This window comes from Zootoca vivipara, chromosome 16 (genome assembly GCF_965207765.1).
Source record: "Zootoca vivipara chromosome 16, rZooViv2.hap1.1, whole genome shotgun sequence".
NCBI lineage: Eukaryota > Metazoa > Chordata > Lepidosauria > Squamata > Lacertidae > Zootoca > Zootoca vivipara.
In genome coordinates, this window is record NC_142599.1 from 16,171,518 (window position 1) to 16,194,695 (window position 23,178).

Genomic DNA, 23,178 nt, shown 5'->3' on the forward strand with positions numbered 1-23,178 from the left:
ATTTTTCCTGAAAAAAACACACTATGGCTTATTTTCAGGGGGTGTCTTATTTTTTTTTATTAAGTATGGTACAGTTTAACCTACAAGGTTAAACTACCTATCACTATGGCTTATTTTCAGGGTATGGCTTATATTCCTTGAATGCTTAAAAATCCTGCTATGGCTTATTTTATGGCTACATCTTATTTTCGGAGAAACAGGGTATTTCTGGTTTTGCAGAGTTTGTAAACCAAATCGTTCTTAAGCCAGACTGCTCTTAAACCGAGGTACCACTGTAATAATAAGCAAATAACTTTAGCCATTCAGAGATACAGATAGGGAGAGTGGCAGTCTACATTTGCTAGCCTTAAAACTACCGGTATATTAAATGAGCCAACAAGCCCCAGGCCTGCTGAGCTAGAGCTATGACATTTGAGATGTAACCCAATGCCTATTTGAAAGTCAGTGGCAGAGCACTCATCTATTTTAATAGAGTGGGATTGCAGATTTAGCTACTACTTAAATTCAAGTACACTGCCAGCATATTTACAAGTCAGGTGTAAGTGAACTAGAGATCAGCCCAAGACTTTATAATTGTCTTCAGCATCCCTCTCGGTGTTGTTGCTTAACCTAGTATAAAATTTATCATGGGCAGGCACAAATAAGAAGCAACTGTCACCCTTTCACACCTCTGCTTGGGAGCAGCTATAGAAGCCTGCATGGATGCTGTCCAATAAAAACTACATGCAGCTTTGGGAATTCTCAAAATTAAGCATACATCCAAAATAACCTTCAATTGAAACCAACTAAGTCAAACTCAGAGAAAACCCAATGGAACCAATGGGCTTCAGTTACTCATGTGCACTGATGTCAAGGAGTCTACTTTGAATAGGACTTAAGGCAAAGCCACACCGTACACAATCCTGGGAACTGTAGTTTCACCCTCACAGAACTACAGTTCCCAGCATTCTCTGGGTGAAGCAATTTACTTTAAACGTGTTGAATTGTGGTATTCAAAATTCAGTGTATGGTGTGCCTCTGCGCCCTTAGTTGGACAAAACTCCTAGCTTTTAAAAAACCCAACATATACACATACATCATTTATTTAAATAACTTGCTCTTTGTACCCCTGCGAAAGTAGCAGGAGAGGGGAAGAGCTCGACCGGCCTAGCCCTCCCGGTTCACACGATCCAGCCCAGGCAAAAAGACCAGCAGGTCGGTGGAGGCCTTGCCTGCCTTCCTGCCATGCTCGCTTGACTAGGAACACCTGGCTGTCCTTCGATGGAGACAGGGCGCTGGGATAGAGCCCACACAGCACCGCCCCTGCTCACCTCCGCCCTTCCCCTCCCCGTTGCCCGGCAACGAGGCCCCGGCCCCGCCCACCCCGGACAGGATGAGATAGCGCGGGCGCGCCAGTGAAAGGCCGGGCCGGGCTCCTCAGCAACTGGCTTCTCTTACCCGTTGTTGTTGCTGCTGCAGCCGGCGCGGCTACGAGCCCCCTGTCCATCGCCCCGGCCGGACAACCTCCTCCGAGCTTTCCCTCAGCGAAGCCCAGTCGCGCAAGCGAGGGTGACGTTATCCGGCCCCTACGGAGCGCAGGGTGGGCCACATCTCCCTCCGCCTCAGAGAGGACACCGACGACGACGACGCACCTGGACCTTCAGGCGGCACCCCGCCCCCGCCCCCCGGCGGAGCTGGGCCCCGCCTCTTTCCCCCCACAGCGACCAATCGCTTGCCTCGGCTGACTTCCCCGCCCTCCCTCGGCTATCATTTCTAACCAATAGGAGCGCCGGACTGGCCCGTGGTCGCCCGCCCCCCTTCTGTCTTCACTCGCTAACCCGCTGGCTCATTTCTAACGCCCGCCCCCGCCGGGGACCAATCAGAGCGATCCGATCCTGCCCACTTAGCCGCTGCACGTGCAAGAGGATCCGTCCGGTGATGTCATCGCTAAGTTTCCCAGAAAGGGCGGGGGTCGGGGGAGAGCAGGACAGGAACTGGGGCGGTTGCACGATGAATGGTTGCCTAAGGAAGAACTCCGGGAAAAGCTAAAGCTAGCTTATACAGTATTTTCTTGTGGTATTTAGGGTGGCCTAACAAGGGCGTTACGCCAATGTTGCATCCCCTTATCCCCCTTTTGTAGCATCCTTTTATCCCAGGCATTTGCACCATAAATTTAAAGCGCCATGATACTACTTTGAACAATAACTTTCTCCAAAGAATCCTGAGAAGTGTAATTTGTTACTGGTGCTGTGAGTTATTAGGAGACCCCTATTTCCCATAGCAGTTCGAAAGCAGGTCAAAGTGCAGCGCAAGTACCGTAGATAAATAGGTACCGTTACAGCGGGAAGGTAAACGGCGTTTCCGTGCGCTGCTCTGGTTCGCCAGAAGCGGCTTTGTCATGCTGGCCACATGACCTGGAAGCTGTATGCCAGCTCCCTCGGCCAATAACGCGAGATGAGCGCGCAACCCCAGAATCGGTCACGACTGGACCTAATGGTCAGGGGTCCCTTTACCTTTATTTCCCCTTCCTAGCAGTCTAGCAGGCAATCCTTCTTTCCCGGGAACTCTGGGAATTATAGTTTTCGGGGAATAGGGGTTCTCCTAAAGAACCCTCAGTACTTTTAACCAACCAAGGTTCCTACCATTCTCAAGGGAAAGCCATGTGTTTTAAAATGCATGTTGAATGTACATACTGCAAGGAAGTTACCTCAAAGAGGAAGGAATCGGGGCACAGTCACACCATACATTTAAAGCACAACAATAGCACTGTCTTAAACAAGCTTTCCCCCCAAGAATCCTGGGAAATCAGTGTTCTTAGAATACTCCTACATTCTTCCCCCAGAGCTATAATTTCAAGAGTGGTTTAAGAAAGCCAATCCCTCTGCTCTGCGAACTCAGAGAATTGTAGTGGGGTGGGGAATTCTCCCAACAACTCAGAGCACCCTTAAAAAACTCCAGCTCCCAGGATTCTTTGCGCGAGTTTAAAGTGGTATCACAGTGCTTCCAATGTATGGTGTGAATATGGACCCAGTCTCCTTTTTAATTGCTTTATTGTTCTAATGGGATTGTTTATTTTTAATTATGTTTGTCTGTATTTTAACAGTATAACTGGTTTTTATATTTTGTAAACCACTTAGAAGCTTATTGCAAAATATAAATCAAACAATAACATTCCAAAGCTGTTATTATAATAAGGGGGGAAAGCCTGGTGTGATTTACTCCGCTGCCCCGCTTATCGGGGTGCCATTTCCCATGGGTCCCTCCAGTTGGCAAAAGAAGCAAAACAGCGGTCAGTAGACCTCCTCAGAAGACGCTGGGGTGACAGGAGAGTCAGAGGAAACAGTATGATACATGGTATCCACTTATTGCCACAATTTTATAGACAGCTTTTCTGAGCCACTTTGCTGTTGTGTATGTATGGTGCTTGTGTAAACGGTCATGGTTCTGGCTTTAGTTCGAGGCTGTGGTGAGAACTTGGGATTTTTGAGGAGTCATTTAACTGCACGCCCCACCCCTGGTTTTAACAAAAATCATCTGTCATACTTGTAATGGTACATACTTGTTCCAGGCACACACGGGAAATAATAAAAATACAATTTTAAAATCAGCACTATGGTTTTAAAAAACCACCCAGGGTTTAAACTAAAAAAAGAATTTAAATGACTGCAGGGCCCCTTGATGAAATATGCCAAGTTGAGACCACTTTGTTCTGATTTGTCCCACTCAACTGTCACCTGACAGCAGCCACTCAGCCTTCCTAAACTTGGTGCCCTCCAGGTCTTTTGGATTACATTTCCCTTCAGCCCCAGCATCACACAGCCATGCTGGCCAAGACTGATGGGAGTTGTAGTCCAGGACACTGCATCATGCTACATCAGAGAGATGGGAAGAAGGCTCCTCCAGCAACTTTTTGGGCTTCTTCTTACCCTGATCCATTTCCCCATTCCAGCTGGTATTTTTAGGAACTCTGTAACTAACAACTCTGGTGCCTGATCTTTTTTACCTGGAATTTGCTGCCACAAATTCCTTTGCCTACAAATTGAGAGAAGGCTACTATGCTCTGCCTCCATAATTGCTGGGAATCGTAGGTGGGGAGAGTTGCTCTTGAACTCAGGTCCTGCTTGCAGGATCCCAGTTGGGCAATCTGGATGGCCACTGTGGGAACAGGATGCTAGACTAGATCGGCCTTTTGGCCTGATCAAGCTGAAGGGCTCTCACTTCCCCACCCACCCCACTTTCAAAATCGTTTCATTCACAAGACCTCCACCCCTTCTGAAGTTCCCTCAGGGGTAATTGTGATAGTACCAAGTGCATATGAGTAACAACATTACCGGTATTACACTGATTAGATTATCCCAAATATGAGCAGGTGTATAAGCAGAGCCTTTACTTCAAACTATATGGCTAACTTACCTCTTCAGCAACATTCATATACAGTAGTTGCAGATGACTAAATGACAGTAACAAGAATTCCACACAGACGTAAGGTAATGTAAAAATGTGTTTATTCTAAATTACTTTCACAACAGTGAAAATTAGTGAATCACAATGGTGTTGCACAGTGGTGCCATCTTTTGCTAACCATAGGCCAAGTACAATCAATACATGGTTTGTTTTTTCCGGGGGGAGAAAGAATACAAATACAAAAAAAGCACAGCAGGGCAGAGGGGAACTCCAGAGGCCATTTCAAACCCACAAGTAAATTTGACATTCCAGAGGGGAAGCCGTGTTCATATGTAGAAATCCAAACAGCAGAGTGTTTTTCTGGCACCTTAAAAACCAGGTTAAACTGCAAAATCTTCTGCCCCCATTAAAGACAACTCCAACAGATGCAGGCAACAGAGTGGGGCTGTAGAGTCCATGAAAGCTTACACTACAATAAACTTATAGTCTTTAAGGTGCCACAAGACCCTTTGCCGTTTCAGGAAAATATGGAGACTGGACCGTTTGAACATTAAGTATACAACCCACACGAGCCATGTTAATTATCAGTGGGACTCGCCCCAATCCAGCACCTTTTGAATCAGGCTAGGTACTTTTGTGGTCACCTTGGTTGACAGATCCCCTTCTGCTCAGGTAGCAGCTGGCAAAAATATAATACTCCACATGTTTAAAAGGTCCAAAGGCAGTTAAATCTGCTTTAATATTTTAAATCCATAACAACCGAACTTCTCAATTTTCTCTTTCCCAATTGCCACAGATTTTATTCTTAAAAAAAAAAAAGCTTTACAGCAAACCGTTTAACAAGATTGCTTTCAGAAGGGCAGCTTTAGTTCCATGGTACTCATTTTCATGAACAGTAAAAAGAACGAAATGCCAGAGATCCCTTATATATTATGATGGTTTTCACTTTACCTTATCAACAGTAGGTGGCATTATTTTCTCCCCCAACAAAACAAATCTAAGCTATGCAGGTTCTAGGAGTCAGCACAGGTTAGTCTTTTTTATGTCACTGACAGGCCCTTGAGCACTTTTTGGAAAACCATTGACAGAAGGATTTTACATTTTATAAAAAGAGAAACGCTCTCACTGTGACTACTGGGGATGCAAGGTCAACCATCCTGGTTTCTACTGTGGGAATGACTGGTTTTTACTATGCTATCAGACCTTAGTCAAAAAAAGAAGCCCCTTAGGCAATTTGTTCTTTTCAGTATTGCTGGCTATGATTTGTTCAGCAACTCATAAAAAATTGCTGCTACAGAAATAGGGAAAGGAGTAGGGAGGAAAAAAACAAGATCAAAAGCATTGCAAAACAAGAGAGAAACCCACGAGTCTTTGAGGAGAGACCCTTAGATTTACAAGAAAGTGTGAGGTCAGGGAGTGAGGAAGGTTCATTTTTGGTCCTGTGAATCTCCCAAGATTCAGCAGCAACAGTTTTAAAGCAATATTCCCAGGCTCCTTCCACTCCTGCAAAGGAATCCATTGTGTAAATAGTTCAGATGCATGTAAGTGGGATGTTCTTCCATGTGGGTCCCACTGAAACGAAGAAGACAGCTCCCCCAACCTGGTGCTCTCCTGGGATTTTGGGTTACAAGTGTGGGGAACCCTTGGCTCTCCAGATGCTGTTGAACAAGAACTCCCATCATCCCTGGCCATTGGCCATATTCGCGGTGGCTAAAAGGGGCCGCAGGTCCCCCACTCCCGGACTACAACATATGGAGAGACAACAAGGCTGGGAAAGGTGGAAACCGGAAGATTTGTTTCAATGGGGCTTGTGTAGGAGAGCTTCCTGCTGGCTCATGCTCATGATCGACCCTTCAAAATATCATCTTTGGTCATCTGAAAAAGCTCACACACTAACTAATGACCCCTTGGAGCTTGAGAATAAGCCCCCAATTAAGGCTGTTATTCTCACTATGCAGAAACTCTTATAGGGGAAGAACAAAATGCTCAAAAGAAGATTGTCCTCCACTTTTCTCAAACTAACCATTCTAAGAAGTTGGGGGACAGGGAGACGACAATTTTGGATTCATCTCAGGAAGGAGCAAATGCGTGTCAACGACTACAGTAACCAGAACTGTCTACATCCAAATTAAGAGCTGAAAGCTGTTATACAAGTTTTAGGAAAACAACACTGCTTTCATCCATGCGGAAGTGTGCTGTGCAACAACCCCAGAGGGGACCCTTCTGGTGTCCAACATCCCCACCCCCAGCCCTGAGATGAGAGAACGTGCCCCACCTGGTTCCAGGAAGTTTAGGTATTTTATTGTTTCAGGGTGAGAGAGTCTCTTATCCCTTAACTTGTTTAAATATCCCTGGGAAAAGGTCAGCTAGGTGGGAAACAGCAGGAAGAGAATACTCCTAAGGTAACCTCACCTGCTGCCCGATGGTCTTCCCAAGTTGTACTCACATAAGAAGAAAAATTTCCAGGAGCAAGTTGGTTTCGGTCAACGTATCCAACTGGATTCTGAAGCAGTCGGTCGGTCCATTGATCTCCCTCCCTTCAGTGCTGTTGGGTTGCGAGACTCATCTGAGAAACAGGGCAAGTGTTTCCATGCCTGGCCTTGCCACCCACTCTCCCTCCAGGGCCAGCACCTGGTTTAACGGCTTGGCACATGATTTCAAACAATGCTCCCTCTTGGCATGTGGAGCTCAAAAGCTAGGTTCACAGCCTTAGCCAGTTACCTGTTGCGTGACACATGGCTGGACTTTAGAATGCTTTTAAAGAGAGACCTTTAATTCCATTTACTCTGGCATAATAAGCAAGAGTCCTCCTCCCACTGCAGTAGACATCGGGGCTTGCGGGAGCCCATGAGCTATGGAACCAGACACCGAGAGGCTGGCAGTGGGGCACGGAGAAGAAGAAGCAGTCGTCTGTGACCAGTTCGGAGCCCGACAAACCATGGTACAGGTTTATCGGGTACAATACAGGGCAAGGTTAAGCAATCAATAGCCAGAACATGATCACCAGGGCCACAAACAGGAAGAGGCGGGACAGGAACTGTTCGTCCACATACTGGGGAGTCCCTGGAACCGCTGGGAAGACAGAAATAAAAGGGAACCTCTCTCAGCAAACAAAAGCAGTGTATTTCCCGATCCAATAGCAGAAAAGCATGGAATCAGCAGCCATTTTGCATCTTCATTATAAGACTTCCCTAGGCCCTTTTAACTGTCTCAGGTTATCTGAAGGATTGCTTGAACCCGTATCAACAATGGCAGCCCTCCTCATTTGCTCACTGCCTCAGTTAGTGAAAATGGCAGGCGTGACAGGGCCTTTTCAGTGGTAGCACCCTGGATCTACAGTTTGCTGCCTGTCAGCATTCAAAAGATCACCAACACTGCAGGCCTTTAAAAAGGCTCTGAAGACTCTGTTTCAGCAAACGATACATTATATTTTTGCTGTGTGAAATGGATAAACCGGGCTGTTTTGGTTCTGGGTTGTGTACGTGTTTTATTATTGCAGGATCATTTCACTTTTATAGTGGCTCAGAATTTGCTGAAACGTTCTGTTTTGCACTGCTGTTACATTCCAGAAATGTATATTACATAAGCCACCCTGGGGAGCTTTGCTCAGAAAGCCAGCCTACGATTTTTTAAAAAAATTAATAATAATAGTGATATCCCCACATCTTGTATTGTTGTGACTCCCTGCATATAGCCAGAGCTAAGAAGGACAAGGCAACAGCAGCAGTGTACATGAAAAAAGCAGAAAGGTGATCAACCCAGCACATTTCAAGTTGAAAGCATTGGTTTTAAGAGATCTCCGTTAGCAAATGGCAGACTAAAAAATTAATTCTTAAGTAGTACAAACCCACAAGGGTTTTCAGATTTGCTTTCAAATCTTGACATAAGAGTCAGGAAACTAAATATATTCGGTGGTGGACATGAAATACATTTACGTCAAAGGCCACAGAAGCCCTGAAGTTATGTCAAAGGCTTTGGCTTTGGGCCACCATAAGTGACTCAACTGGTTTTACTCCATATAGAGAGCACTGATGCTAATCAGCTTGGAGGCTGCTCCTTACAAACCTACCACTGAGAATCACTTCACGGGGAACTGCCAAGCAGAAAAGTATTGTTCTCACTTTGTACTTAAAAGCAAAACAAAAATGGAACAGAAGATAAGCCGCACTCATCTGATTGAAGTCTTAAAAACAGAATAGCTTATCTATATTCAAAGGGTTCTAAACAAATGAAACATCAGGACTTGCCCCTGGTTACACAAACAGCAACGTAAGTGCAATGGACAAGTGCCAGCTTTTTTGATCTGTCAGTCCTATAATTATGGTGAGTGCAACCAAAGATTTGCTGGCTTGCTGGTTTTTTAAAAAAATTCAAAAGTGCTCCTTACCTGGGGGAGGCCGACCGTCGTTTATGTTGAATGCTGTAGCGAATATACCAAAAGGAAATGCCCCAATTCCAAACGACATTTGAAAGCCTCCATCGCCAAACCCAAAACCCTGGAAGCCCTGAAAAGAACCACAAATGGGGGAGGGAATAATGAAACCTTCCAAGCATGCTAGTTTACAAAGTGAAATGCTGACCTGTTTGCCTTCTCTATGATTTACTATGAATGGCCCCTGGCTGTGTGGCATGATACACACACACACACACACACACACACACACACACACACACACACCCTGCACCTCTCTCCTGAGCCCAAAATGTCCCCTCCTCACAGAAGAGCCTGCTCATTGTATCTGCACGATTTCCTGCTCTCACCTCTTTCCACTTAGCCTCTGATGAGGAGGAGGGCAACTCTTCATTATCTCTGATTCAGGGGTGTCTGGATTGCCCTGTCGCTTCTGAGGCAGAGATGCAGCAAGACACCTGCTCTTAGAGACCATTATCTCTTTACATCTATATAAATCACAAGGCCCGCCAAGAGAAGCCACAACACAGGCAGAAACATAGGGACCCAGCTCCTCTCCTTCTTACTACACTCTGAAAGGAATCCTTTTCGAGGTGGAGGAGTTTGTTTCCAATTTAGATACAGAAAATAAGTGTGACACACCTATCAAGAATGTGGGAAACGTTGCCCCAGGATTACACCAGCCTTCCACAACCTGGAGCCTTCCAGGGTGGTCTTGGACTACAATTCCCATCAGCCTCAGCATCATACATGCTGGCTGGGGTTGATGGGAGTTGGAGTCCAATGAGACAACTTGCCACAGCTGAGCCTCTTCTCTCTTCGTGTGGGACAGGCCACATGGCTTGTACTACCAACTGCTGGCCATCTAATCCGAGACGGGGCATTCTGTGCTGATCCTCAAGGCCATGCCAGTACAGTAGAGCAGAATGCAAGCAATGCCCTTTTGCTCCAGCAGTCTTAGTGCTGGCCGCAGCATCTGCTAAAAAGGTGCTCTCAAGTTCAGCTGCTGATTTAATAAGGCACCACCAACTCTGCAGGGAGTGCGGAGAAAAGAAAAAGGCTTCTTAATGACACCCAACAGAGCTGTTTGTTTGAAGCAATGAGGCCCACAGGTAGACCCTGGAGGCTCCAAGCTGCCTTGCATGGAAAAATGCAATTATTTCATCAGGTCAGGTATGCTCCCCATCTTCATGCTAGGAAATTCTGCAGCCTGTCCAATATCTCTCAACCCCACACAACCGGCTATTTATAACCCCCATGTCTACACACACTGTATGTTTACATATATCCTTCTTCATTCCCCAGTAGCACAGACTTATTGGAGACCAACTATAATCAGAGTCTGTTTACATACACAGGCCCCACAGGCTTTCAAAATCCACATTAAAAAAAAATCCTACAAAAAAGAAACATGATTACTGAGAGCCAGTGTGGGGCAGTGTTTACAGCATCAAACTAAGAGACCTTAGGAGTCCAAAGTTCAAATTGTTCAGCCATGAGGTTCACTGAGTAACCTCTGGCCATTTACTTTCTCTGCTTAACCTACCTCACAGGATTGTTGTGAGGATGAGGAAGAGTGGGACAACTGATCAGTGCTGTCTTCAAGTCCCACATTTGGCAGGAATCGGCTTTGTTCAGGACCTCCAGTTGGGAGCTCTCAAGCAGAATTAATCCCAGTGACACCGAATTTAAGAACTGTGCTTGCCAAGAAACCATTCGGAGGACATTTTAAGGCTTCCAGTTGTTTCTTTGTGGCCGCATTTTTACTTGCTCCACACCTGATGCAATATATTATGACGTGTGAGGCGGAAGGGTGTGGCTTGTGGGAAAACAGCCTCATGGGCCAAATTAGGCCCAGGGCTGGAGGTTCCTGACCACAGAGCTAAAAGAATGTACAAGGGGCCAACAGGTGCCCAGAGGAGGAGAAGGAAAATCATTCTCCAACCCAAGGAAAAGTATGGGAGAGTGGCAGGTCGCCCAGTCTACTGACTCTTGTAGGTTTGCCCTGTCTGGTGCCTTCCAGATGTTACAGCACCCATCATTCCCGGCCAGCAGAGCTGTGCTGGCTGGGCCGATAGGAGCTGTAGTCCAAGACACACGGAAGGCACCAGACAGAACAAGGGTGTTCTGATGCTTTGGTTTAAGCTTGTATGTTGCTCTTCATAGCCCTAAAGGTGAGCAATATGCCTTTTTGTCTCGTTTGTACTTCTGGGAGAGACAGAAGTAACCCCCAAAGGCTGCAAATCGTAGCTTACTCACCCCTCTGTTTTCCGGCTCAGGTCTCTGGCCTTGAGGCCGTGGTGGTGTCTTCTCTCTGCAAGAGACAATTCATTCAGTCAAGCCCAGCCCAGCTCTGGTCAACTCTGGGACCTGATGAACACCACCTGGAAACCAGAGCTCCTTTCCTTCCTTCCACTGCATTCCAGCCCATAGCTGTCAAGTTTTCCCTTTTCTTGCGGGGAAGCCTATTCAGCATAGGGGAATTTCCCTTTAAAAAAGGGGGAGAACTTGACAGCTATGTTCCAGCCATGTGGGATGGTGGCCGAGGAGGTTTTCCATGCCTATCTTCCTCTTTAATTGCTGGCTTATGTTGAAGCTCTTATCATTATTATTTGTGTGTGAGTGTGAGTGTGTGTGAATGTGAGTGTGTTGCACCACCAGTGTGAACATCACAGACTGTAAGAGGGTGGAGACCTTTCACAATAGTCGAATATAGGAAGCCACTTGACATCAAGTCAGAACATTGCTCCACCTAGCTCAGTACAGTCTACTCTGACTGGTACCAGATCTTCGGCGTTTAAGGCAGGAAGTATTTTCCCAGCCCTCCCTGGAAAGGCCACTGGGGATTGAACCTGGGACTTTCTGCCTGCAAAGCAGACGTTCTACCACTGAGTGACAGCCCGTCACTATACTGAGTCAGACTACTGACCCATCTAACTCAATATTGCCTACCTTGACTGACAGCAGATCTCCAGGGTTTCAGGAAGGAATCTTTCCCCAGTTTGAACCCTTGCATTTGAGGCAAGGGGGCAGCAGCTGGGTGATGGAGCTGCAAATGACTATCAGACTTCTATAAGCTGGTAGTAGTAGTAATAATAATAATAATATACCACCCATCTAGCTGGGTTGCCCCAGTCACTCTGGGAGGCTTCCAACACACACACAAACATAACCAAACTTCTTGATACAGGGCTGCCTTCAGATGTCTTCTAAAAGTTGTACTGTATAGTTATTTATCTCCTTGACATCTGATGGGATGGCGTTCCACAGGGTGGGCGCCATTGCCGAGAAGGCCCTGTGCCTGGTTCCCTGCAATTTCACTTCTCGCAGTGAAGGAATCGCAGAATTATAGAACTGGAAGGGACCCCGAGGCTCATCTAGTCCAGCCCCCTGCCAGGCAGGAATTGAGAACATTTGATAGTCTAGTATATGAGTCACAACACTTTTCACTGCCACTTTTACAGTTTTTACAGCAATGCTTCATAGCATAATGAAGCGTCTTTTGCACTGATGTGCATATAGGGGCTGATGTTATCAGACCGGGTTCTTTTAAAGAGCAGCTCAAGTTACTTATTCCTACAGATACACGTGGCATAATTCTAAATCTCTGCTTCCAGAACTCTGGGTCCAGAAGCACTGAGTACCTTAGAAATACGCAGGATCTCAAATGTATTTTCATGAACAGTGTTGCCCAGTTCTCATGCTCTAATCAGCCTTGACTATCAGTCTGCAGTGAAGGGGAATAGCGAAGTTCCCGTACACAGGCAAATTCCAGCTCCCATTATTTCCTCAGGTTAACAAATTGGTATCTGAAGAAGTGTGCATGCACACGAAAGCTCATACCAAAATAAAAACTTAGTTGGTCTTTAAGGTGCTACTGAAGGAATTTTTTTAAATTAAACTAAATAGTTTTAATTGGATTTTGGATTAATCTGCAACTAATTGTTGCTGTTCTCAAATTGACGGTGTTATTATCTTCCTTAGTGCATTATGCAAAGCACCATTCTGTATAATGCTTTTTTTTAATAGTGTAGTACACTAGGGGGCATTGGGGATGAGTTTATGGAACCAAGGGGGTGGCAGCCCAAAAAGGTCGCGGAACCACTGCCACAGACAGTTCAAGCAGGGAGATTTTAAAAGATAGGTGAAGGCTTTGCAGGCATTTGGTAACAACATCACCTAAACACACCACGTTCACTTCTGCAAATCCCACTCCATAAAGGCTTGTGGCTCCCACAAAACAAAGGATGTTTTTGTAACACAGGCATGGGGCACCTTTGGCTCTCCTGATGTTGCTGAACTACAACTCCCATCATCCCTGACCATTGGCCATGCTTCCTGGGGGCCGGTGGGAGCTGTAGTTCAGCAACACCTGGAAGGCCGCAGGTCCCCCACCCCTACTGCTGTAAGAAATGGCTTCCAACATTCTTACCTGGGGTCCTGCTGTCCGGTGCTGCCCCTTCCGTAAAGTGGGATGACCTTGTCGCGGCTGATGCCTGCTTTACATACAGGACACACCTGCCGATTGGGCCTGGTCTCTAACCACTGTAAAGGCAGGAAAGAACGAACAGACCTGAGCAAGAGACTAGAGATATGTGCCTTGCATGAAGCACACAGGACTCCCTATTGTGCGATTCCCTTCCTAGAGGGGCTAGACTGGCTCCCTCTATCTTTCCACCAGCAGGCCAAGACCTCCCTGTTCAGAAAGGCCTTTGGAAACGAGATGCAATCAGTATTTTAATGCTGGTTCTGAATATGATTTATTTTATTTTAAATATGGTTTTTAACTAGTTTGTTTTCATCCCTTTGTGTTTTAGAATGAGGTTTGTAAAATGCTGCAAGTCTCCTGGAATCCCAATTTGGGAGAAAGGTGGGATTTAAATACATTAATGAATCAGAATCATAATACCATCACCAAAAGCATATGCTAAGTGTCATCGCATGTGCCATTCACAAAATATTCTGGGCACAAGGAATCACTATGACACTGCCAAACATCCTCTCATGTTCTCAACACTTTGGGACCATTTTTACTGCATGGTTCTGTGGCAGCAATTTCCCAATCTGGTGCCCTTTAGATATTTCACACTACAACACCTTCATTCCAGCCAGCATGGACTTCAACTCCCCAGCATCGTACAGCTGTGCTGGCTAAGGCCAGTGGGACCTGGAATCTACAGCATCTGGAGGGCCCCAGGTTGACAAAGGCTATTGTGTGGCATGCAGACTCTTCTACCACTTTTGTGGCCTTCCCCACACTTTCCCCTCAGCACCCCTTAACATATAGCAGGCCACAACTCTTGCCTCAGGCCTTTAAGCTGCACACTAACATATGGCCTCTCCCACCCCAGTATTTGGAAGTTGGTGCAGGGCACAGAGATGGAAACTCCTCACTTTTGCCAGACATCTGCTGAGTGACACTGACGGAACCTCATTTTCATATTTATACTGACCTACCTTTACAGAGCTGTTGCACCAAGAGAATGTAGAAAAGTGCTCTGAACACCCAGCCACCTCACCAGTACAATTATTATTTATCTGTGCCATCTCACTGCAACCAATAGAAGCTTCCAACAAAGAACAATCACCCCCACAGAAAAACCTGCAGATTACAAACTATTGCATGCTAACGGTTATTAGCAGATTGGGTTGCCCTAGAGATCTCTGGTGCACAGGCTAGATTAGAAACTGAAAGGGACGTTGCAACTTCTCAGATTCCCCCAGAGAGTTGAGGGGTTGACTGCGCAAGAGGAGCTGATGAAAGACAAAGCAAAAGAAAAGCTGCCTTACCTGGTGTAAACAAGGCCAACTGTTGAGAATCCCAGAATAATTTGTTCACAGGGCAGAAGGAGAGCAGCGGTGGAGGCAGGAGGAGAAAAGGGAGAGAGATCAAAATACACTGAGTAAGCAACAGACTGGAATCCAGCCCTGCCGGTTCCACAGTTGGGTATTAAAACAATAATATTTAAGTAAGGAAGCAGCTAGGGATGGTTTTATTGTTTTTTAATTGCTCCACTTCCAGGTAATACAATTTGCTTCTCTTCTAGGTAGTAGTACCAAGCCTTATGAAGTTGAGGGAGTTGGATATGGTTAGCCTGGATAAGACTGAGATATGATACGAAAGCCATCTTCAAATATCCAAAGCGCTGTCGCAACGTTGCATGGAAGATGGAGCAAGCTTGCTTTATCCTGTTCCAGAGGGTGGGACCCGATCCAATGGATTCAAATTACAAGGAAGGTTAGACCAAGTAAACATTAGGAAGAACTTTCTGGCAATAAAGGCTGTTTGATAGTGGAACAGAATCCTTTGGAAGGTGGTGGACTCTCCTTCACTGGAGGTTTTTAAACAGAGGTTTGGTGGCAATCTGTCCAGGGGTTCTTTAGCAGTGATTCCTGCATCGCACTCAGGTGGCAGTTGGCCAGCCGGCAGATTTCCCCCGTGCATCAGAAATTCCTGTTCATGCATTATTTTCTTTTAAGTAATGATAGGAACGGAGGGAGAAGGGAAAACTGGTTTATACAGCTGTCCTGGGCACACACTCTGAAATGGGCACGAGGCAGAGGGGTGGAGAGAATCATCCCAACTTTACCTAGAGGCAGCTGAGCTTTGCATTCAAGCAGCCTCAGAAAAAGGAGAACTCAACACAGTGAAACTGGGGTATGCAAATAGAGCATGAACTAACAGGACCACACAAGGCTATTTTGGGCTGAGAGTTGTTTCCCCACAGGTGTGGCAGCATCTAGAACTGGCTACCCACCAGCGCTACGGAAGTGCTGTGGAAAAGCAAGCCAAAGGCCTTCCCCAACCTGGCGTCCCCTCCATACGACGACTTAGCTAGTGTTCAGGGACAACGGGAGTTATGTTCCCAATAAGAACAAGAATAGTGATGGTGATGATGATTTTTCCATAGCCGTTTTGTCTTAAGGCCAATTTTATCATACGTGTTTGAATACACGTTCATTCACCACTTAAGGCATTCTATATTAAACAGTTTATAAATTCACAATCAAATAAGTAAAAAAGCAAAACTGCACTCATGCCAGTCCCCAGGCTCTGCCACGCTCAAGGTTGACCACAGCCCTGAGGGGTCAGGGCTCTCCAGGTGAAGGTGTAGCACTAGGAAAGCAGGCCTTACAGTGGCTCTCATTGAGTTCCATGAACAAGTGCATCCCAGACCACAGCAGGGGCCCGGCCCTAGCACACCTGGCATCACTGTGCCCACAACTGCACCCCTTTCATACACCCTCATGGGATTAAAGGGCTGCCATTCATTCCTATGGGAAGAATGCAAAGAGCCACATGTGGGGAACTGAACTTCGCAACTGACACCTGGCTGGCAGGGGCACTGCCAGGGAGAGAGATGAGTGAGGAGCACACACGGGGGTGGGGAAGCAGCATTTGTTTGAGGGTTTTTTTTAGAAAAATACCGCTTAAACTTTTCTAACATGTAGGCAACTCAAGCGTTTGGCATAGAAAGCAAATGAACAACTGGCCAAGAGCACCAGGATACTGACCAGAAGAGGTGCCCACATAGGCTGATCACAGCATCCTTGGCTGTATCCAAACAGATGTTGCACTCGAAAGTGCTGTCCTGGCTTGCCCCGTCCCCGCTGCTGCTGTTGCCACTGGTCCCGCCAGCATTGTTGCTTTCAGTGGAGGTAGAAGCTGCTGGCCCTTTGCTGGCCATTCTTGTCACACCCAGTCAGGAAATTTTTAGTGCAATTGAACTCTGAGAAAGAAGAAAGAAAGAAAGAAAGAAAGAAAGAAAGAAAGAAAGAAAGAAAGAAAGAAAGAAAGAAAGAAAGAAAGAAGGGATAATTTAGGGGATGTCATTATATTATTTCCCTAATCCAGACCCAATGAAGAGATGGTGGCACTACCATATGTCTCCAACTTCACATCCTCCACAGGTTTTGGAGTAAAGCTGGGCTGGCCGGTGCTGAAGTACAAAACACCTGGAGGGCACCAGATTGTGGAAAAGAATGCTCTAGTGCACGGGTGTCAAACACAAGGCCCGGGGGCCTAATCCGGCCCGCCAGACCTCGTCATGTGGCCCGCGTAGCCGCCACCAACAATAGCCGCTGACAGTAATTCTGGAGCCTGCGATTGGCCGAGGGTCAAAACCGGGGGCGGGGCTGCAGGCGGAGGCCGGGGCGCTGGAGCCGCGCTGACGGCCTTAATCCCAGCAGTGGCTTTCTCCTTCCTGCCGAAGGTTTAGTTGAGCGCCCCCCGGAAGCCGTCGATCCCCACCTTTTGTTCAAATTTCCCTCGTTTACATCCCCTCCCACACACGCGCCATGACGCAGGCATGTGATCCGCGTGGGGGCGGGAATGAGCTTACATTATTACAAAAAACAGTAATAATTGAATGCAGTGACAATAATTTATGATAATAAAGAGTGGACACATAGTCTTACAGACACAACCGGCCCTTTGAGGGTGACCAAACTGCTGATGCGGCCCCCGATGAATTTGAGTTTGACACCCCTGCTCTAGTGTTTTTTTTGTACAGTGAAAGCCCTCGGGCCATTTTTTATCATAGTCCAGTGAAATCTTGGGCAAGCTGAGCAACAACCTGGTTTTAATATACCCTCTAGGGCTCCCAGTGAGTTTCTTGCTTGTTTCTTTTAACCAAGCCCCACAGCATTTAGCATAGCAGTTTACAAATGCCCCCTGAAATTCAGTGCATGATAATACTAATACATCCAAAGCCTTTTTTTGTTTTCAAATTCATATGCTTTAAAAAGCTTTTTTAAGAGGCTTCTTTCTCAATTTGTATTCATTCAATTGATCTTAAGATCCTTCATTTCCAACTTAACAAAATCCAGACGAGCCACCATATGTCTACAACTCAGGGTGTAAAAGCAATATACTGGCCCACTTGTTGCAACAACATCCACCCTAACATTCAGTTTAAAAGCTAAAAACAACCAACAACAATTAGCAAAGACGAAACCATTGATTTCATTTGGCAGCTCCATGTTTTATGCATGAAGACAATGGCAGCAATTTAAATTGAGGAATCATTGATACTTTAACCAACTACAGGGTACTCAATGGATTTATTAAAATTCAAAGGTGTCAAAGAAAACAACCTGGAATTTAACAAACAGGACCCTCCCACTCATTGTTCAAAGAAAGGTTCTCCCTCTCATTCCTGCCACGTCAAGAAACCAGAACCTATTAAGCCTCACAAATTAAACATGGGTGTTCTTGAACACTCAGATCACCAATTATAATTTATCTGCTGGCAAATGACTAATCAAACTTTTGTAATTACCCTACTACTTAAAGCTTGCAGCACTTGTAAAACCCAGCAGTGTGTAAGCAGCTAAGAAGTCCACTTCTTACACAAAGGGACCCCCATCTTATTACACCATGCGGCTCTTCCAAAAAACAGAATCCCCTCCCTGCTTTCTTATCATTTTGTCTCGCTTACCTGAAGCGAATTCAGCCCCTCTCTGCTTACTTTCCTTGCAAAAACGCTGAGGGAGAAAGCACAAGTACTGAAACGGGAACTTATCCACATCTCCACTTGTCTCCTGTGAAATGGTGCTTTTTGCATAGGGGAACGCAGCTCCACAGTGGGTCCAGAGCAGCTTAATGCCCACATCACCAGAACTTAGCAAGTGGGAAAGAGGAGGCACCTATTTCAACAGAACTCTTTTCATTCAGTTACATCATTTTGCAGGGGGCTCCCAAAGGGCAGCCTTGCAATCAGCTAGCAAGCTTTAATGGATGCAGCTTCTGAGTTCTACAAATTTTTCAGTAGTTCAGCCACTGCTACCGTAGTAAAATCATGCATGCGTTTCAAATGAAAAAAGGGGGCAAAACACACACACGTCTTTATTAAGCCAGGCACTTCTCATGAAACATTAAGTTGCAAGCTTATGAACGTTCTAGTGGTTTCCTGCTTTGGAGAAAAGTTATCTAATCTGGATGTTACCCATTTATATAGGTGTCTGCACCCAGGATATAAGTACACCTTGCTATACATGTTGGCTTCTCTCGAGGCTCTATTTCCCATTCCACTATACTGCCTTGGACCTTTGCTCCTCCAGTTTTGCAATTCTCAGCCATCCTGAACCTTCAAGCCACGTTGACAGCACAATCCTATCTATGCTTATTTGGAAGTAACCCCAGTTTGTTCAATAGACTTACTCCATAGTAAATATGTTTATGATTTTTTACTTAAATAGTCTTTAAATAAAATATTGTATAAGCATTGTAACAAAGTCTGATCACCTGTGACCACAAACTCTTTTGGATTAATTATGCACAGCTCACTAGAAGCAAACAAGTTAACATTAAAAACCAAACAAAATCAATGCCTGTGGAATAGGTTTGGAAAAATCTCAGGTGGTCACTCATCCAGGCAGCTAAAATTCGTATTTTGACACACATGATTTTTCAAATATTTCTTTGTCTCTTTGCAGGGCTGAACATTAGGGACCCAAAGCATTTTTCCAGACCAGGTGATTAACTAGATAACTTTGGGAGGGGCTGCCCAGATCACCTCAATATGATCTCCTGCACAGATGTTCATTACATTTCACGCTCTTAACAAACTAGTTCCTAAGAAAAAAAATGTCCAGTAGCACCTTAGAGACCAACTAAGTTTGTTCTTGGTATAAGCTTTTGTGTGCATGCACATGAAAGCTTATACCAAGAACAAATTTAGTTGGTCTCTAAGGTGCTACTAAACAAAATACACACACACACACACACACACACACACACACACACACACACACAAGGTACACACATGTGTATATATGTATATCGACTGCATCAGACCAACATGGCTACCTACCTGAATCAGGTGCTGCTGGAAGGAATTTTTTTATTTTGTTTTGACTACGTTAGACCAACACGGCTACCTACCTGTACCTGAATCTAGTTCCTAAGAAAACATTTAGCATGCATTATTCTTTTATTCGGGGGGGGGGGGTATCCAATTTAACCTGTTAGATCATGGTAAATTATCTCCATGTCTGGAATAGTTCTCCATTAATACATTTACAGTAAAGTCTTTTAACTTCACCCTTAAAGGCACACTCCTCCATTGTCTTCTGAGCCAGACGGATTCCAGAAACACCAAAGTAAGCATGGTGGTGGTGGTTGTTTTAAAAAGGCAGCCATCATCCTATGTAACTAATTGGGAGTAAACCCTGCTGAACTCAATGGCACTTACTTTGGGGAAAATATTTGTGCCATTTAACTGAGACACACAAAGGCCATTCTTGAAGATGAATAGAGGAACGACACCTGAAAATTCCACAAGTCAAATGCAGCTTCTACCAACAGTCTTTGCAATGCTCTGGTTTTGAATGGGTAAAAAATGAAGAAACACATAGGAATAAATCACCAGCACTCACACAGAATTTATAAACAATCTTAACAATGAACAACACAAATTGAATGGAATTAAGTAAGACCACTCAATATTTTTCATGTATCATTTAAGACTCTTGCACCATGCCTGCACCAAGATGTAAAGGCCTGGGGCGACCCGAGAGATTCAAGATAACAGCAAATTTTTGCCTATATGGCTACAGGGGGAAATGGAGTCTTTGGGGAACACACAATAAACAAGTGTCTTAAAAGTTTAGAACTGAAAGCTATGGCTACGTGCTATTAAAAAGCATACTGACAACAATCCTGGCTTGGTTACATTTTGCTGGATATATCACTAGTCTTTTAATGTTGTAATCTGTTCATTACAAGAAGAGGGTTCATTTTCTGAGCTGCTACTCTATTCTACTTTATTTTAGAATTTATTAGCCACTCTACAATAAGAGAATACCCAAGTGATGCACAGGAATTGAATATAAAACCCAAGAGGGAAAACTGCAGGAAAAAACACCTCAGTCTGACAACATAGAAGTTTACACACTATTTTGAATCCCAAAATCTTTGGTTTTGTTAGGCCTCCCTGTAACTGACCACCACAGGAATGCAGTGAGTGGTGAGGGGCACCTCTCTTCCTCACACTGAACTACAAGGCAAGATGTACATTTTAAAGTTTAAAAAGTAAATAAGAGGTAGTGTGCTGGGCTGTTGGTCCATCTAGTCCAGTATCCTGCTTTCAAACGTGGTCACCTTGGTGCTTTCAGAAAGGACATGAAGGTGTGTACTTTCCTAAATGCCAGTAAAGTGTATTTTTTGAAAGAACCTATAGCAACTGATACAGTATTCAAAGGTAGATACCATCCCTGAACATGACGGTTCCAATTTGCTACCATGGCCAGTAAATGTCTGCAGACCCCTTCTCCTTGAATGCATCAAATCCTTCAAATCCTGTTGCAGACCATTTACAATCACAGAAATAAGGAGGGTCCAAAAAGAATACATCTCAAGTGTGAAAATTTTGTGAGAGTTTTAATCTGTTTTTAGTTTTTCATTGGTTTTATTTTTAAATGTTTTAAGCAGTTGTTTTTAACAATCATTTTATATGGAGAGAGAGTAAACTGCTTTGAAGCATTCCCCCCCCCTGTTTGTTTTACAATCAAACAGTATTTAGATTCTATAAAACAAATAAAATCCATGGTGCAAAGATGCCAAGTCTTCGGCATAAGAGCGCCAGTATACCACAGCAGCTACAGTATTGGACCAAGACCTGGGAGAGAGACTAGGGTTCAAATCCCACCACAGCCATGAAGCTCACTGGGTGACCTTGGGCCAGTCACTGTCTCTCTAGTCCTAGCCTACCTCACAGGGTTGTTGCAAGGATAAAATGGACAAGGGGAGGAACGTGCGGGACACTTAGAGCTCCTTGAAGAAGAGGTAGGATATAATAAATAAATAACAACAACAACAACAATAATAATGTTGGGGAAAATAAGTCTCTGTTCAACAACAACAACAAAGTTGGGGAAAATAACCCTCTACAGTATTCAGCTAGAACAATAAATGTTGGGGGAAATAAGGCTCTCTTTGGCAACAACAACAACAACGTTGAGGGAAATAAGGCTCTATTCGGCTATCCAACAACAACAACAACAACAACAACAACAACAACAACAACAACAACAACAACAACGTTGAGGGAAATAAGGCTCTATTCGGCTATCCTACCACTGATAGGGTCTCCCTCCCTACCCTGCTGGATTGGGCCAAGCTGGGATCCATGGAGATCCCAGTATTCCGTTTCCAACAGCGGTCAGCCAGACGACCCACACACACACACACACACTACATGAGGGGATGGTGAAAGGCAACATACTGAGCCTGACCAGCAGCCTCGACCCCCCCCCCAATACCTCTCCCACCCCACAGAGAGGAGGAAGCGAGTCGGGAGCCCTGGCACCTGCTCCCAAGGCGGGGATTCTCTACTGACAGGCCCCCGGCCCGGCCAAGGTCAAGCTCCCCCTTCGCCAACCTCTGGGGGCCTCCCCCTTTGCATCCTGCGGGGCTCTCACCGGAGTCAGCGCGGGCTCTTCCAGCTGGCGCCTTCCGCCACTCGCGGCCCTTCGCTCTCTCGAACTCCACCTCCGCCCGAACGGCAACTGTCACCTGATTTCTTCCCCTAGCCGGAAGCCCGGCCCCACAACCGGAAAGGGGGTCCCTTATCCCACGGGCACACGACGTCCTCCGGCGCGAGGGTTCTCCCTGCTCCCCCGGCGGCAGCCGCGACAAAGGTTCCGCCTGCCAAAAGGCCTGCCACTCTACGGAGGCTGCTGCTTCCTTGGAGCCCGGGCCTAGCTCTGTGAGAAAGGTGGGGCCGAGCCCAGGACCACGTCACTTTAATGTATGGAAATAGACGAGGAGGAGGAGAATGAAGGATTCATGACACGGTGTGGCAGCATTTGCACTTTGGAACTCCCCGCCTCTTGATGAGATGCTGCTGCTTCTGACGCCTGCTATACATTTTTGTTTGGGCAAGCCAGTCCTTAGCAGCGTAAGAGAAACACAGCATGCCATGGAACGTGCCATGTTATAGTAATATCATTAAACTAATAACTGGGTGAGACTAATATTGAAATTTATGTGTAGCCAAAAAGTCTGCGAAGTTGAGATGGACATATGCAAGACATGTGATGAGGCGCCTCAGGCCAGTGGAGAAAAGCAGTGCCAGTATGAAAACCTTACAGTTTCAGAAGACTGAGGAGGAGACGGCCACCTATGTGATGGATGGACGATCTCTAAACTAAAGCTAACAGCAGGGCTTATATATAATATATATTATGTCAAACCCACCTTTCTTTGTTATTCTTCTTATCACTCTCTGACGGTGAATTAAGTGTTCTGTGTTCTGTATTCCACACATATGCTGACCAGCCCAATGAAGACATTTAGCGTCGTTTTCTCCATTCAACCGTTCTGGACTACAACTCCCATCAGCCCCAGCAAGCACAGTAATGCTCCACTCGGACCCAGTACC

General features: G+C 45.5%; 2 protein-coding genes across 6 annotated transcripts in view; both read right to left on the reverse strand.

Moving 5' to 3' along the window:
• The window catches only part of LIMK2 (LIM domain kinase 2), a 48,637-nt gene extending 46,804 nt beyond the window's left edge, over window positions 1-1,833 (reverse strand). Inside the window, exon 1 of the mRNA XM_035097802.3 lies at window positions 1,438-1,833. Coding sequence (XP_034953693.3) covers window positions 1,438-1,486 — 49 coding nt within the window. The 5' untranslated portion in view covers window positions 1,487-1,833. The remainder of the gene's footprint in view (window positions 1-1,437) is intronic.
• A 2,634-nt stretch (window positions 1,834-4,467) lies between these two features.
• On the reverse strand, window positions 4,468-23,099 carry RNF185 (ring finger protein 185). Of its 5 annotated transcripts, none has more exons than XM_088660170.1 (7): window positions 22,995-23,099; window positions 16,310-16,524; window positions 14,585-14,603; window positions 13,227-13,339; window positions 11,054-11,108; window positions 8,771-8,888; window positions 4,468-7,455 (listed from the first exon to the last, which is right to left on the reverse strand). In XM_088660170.1, the coding sequence occupies exons 2-7, from the start codon at window positions 16,480-16,482 to the stop codon at window positions 7,358-7,360; spliced, it is 576 nt and encodes a 191-aa protein (XP_088516296.1). In that variant the 5' UTR covers window positions 16,483-16,524; window positions 22,995-23,099; the 3' UTR covers window positions 4,468-7,357. The 5 variants fall into 5 exon arrangements, with proteins under 5 accessions (XP_088516296.1, XP_034954349.1, XP_088516295.1 ...); XM_035098458.3 differs by lacking the exon at window positions 22,995-23,099 and adding an exon at window positions 22,217-22,506; XM_088660169.1 differs by lacking the exon at window positions 22,995-23,099 and adding an exon at window positions 22,105-22,301.
• Window positions 23,100-23,178: the final 79 nt, after the last annotated feature.

Excerpts from the sequence above, each read along its gene's own strand:
- RNF185 (XM_088660170.1), bottom strand. The coding sequence starts at position 16,482 with ATGGCCAGCAAAGGGCCAGCAGCTTCTACCTCCACTGAAAGCAACAAT. Across the intron at positions 11,109-13,226 it reads ACCGGACAGCAGGACCCCAG|AGAGAAGACACCACCACGGC; the intron begins GTAAGAATGTTG and ends TGTCTCTTGCAG. Across the intron at positions 8,889-11,053 it reads CTGAGCCGGAAAACAGAGGG|GGCTTCCAGGGTTTTGGGTT; the intron begins GTGAGTAAGCTA and ends GGTTCTTTTCAG.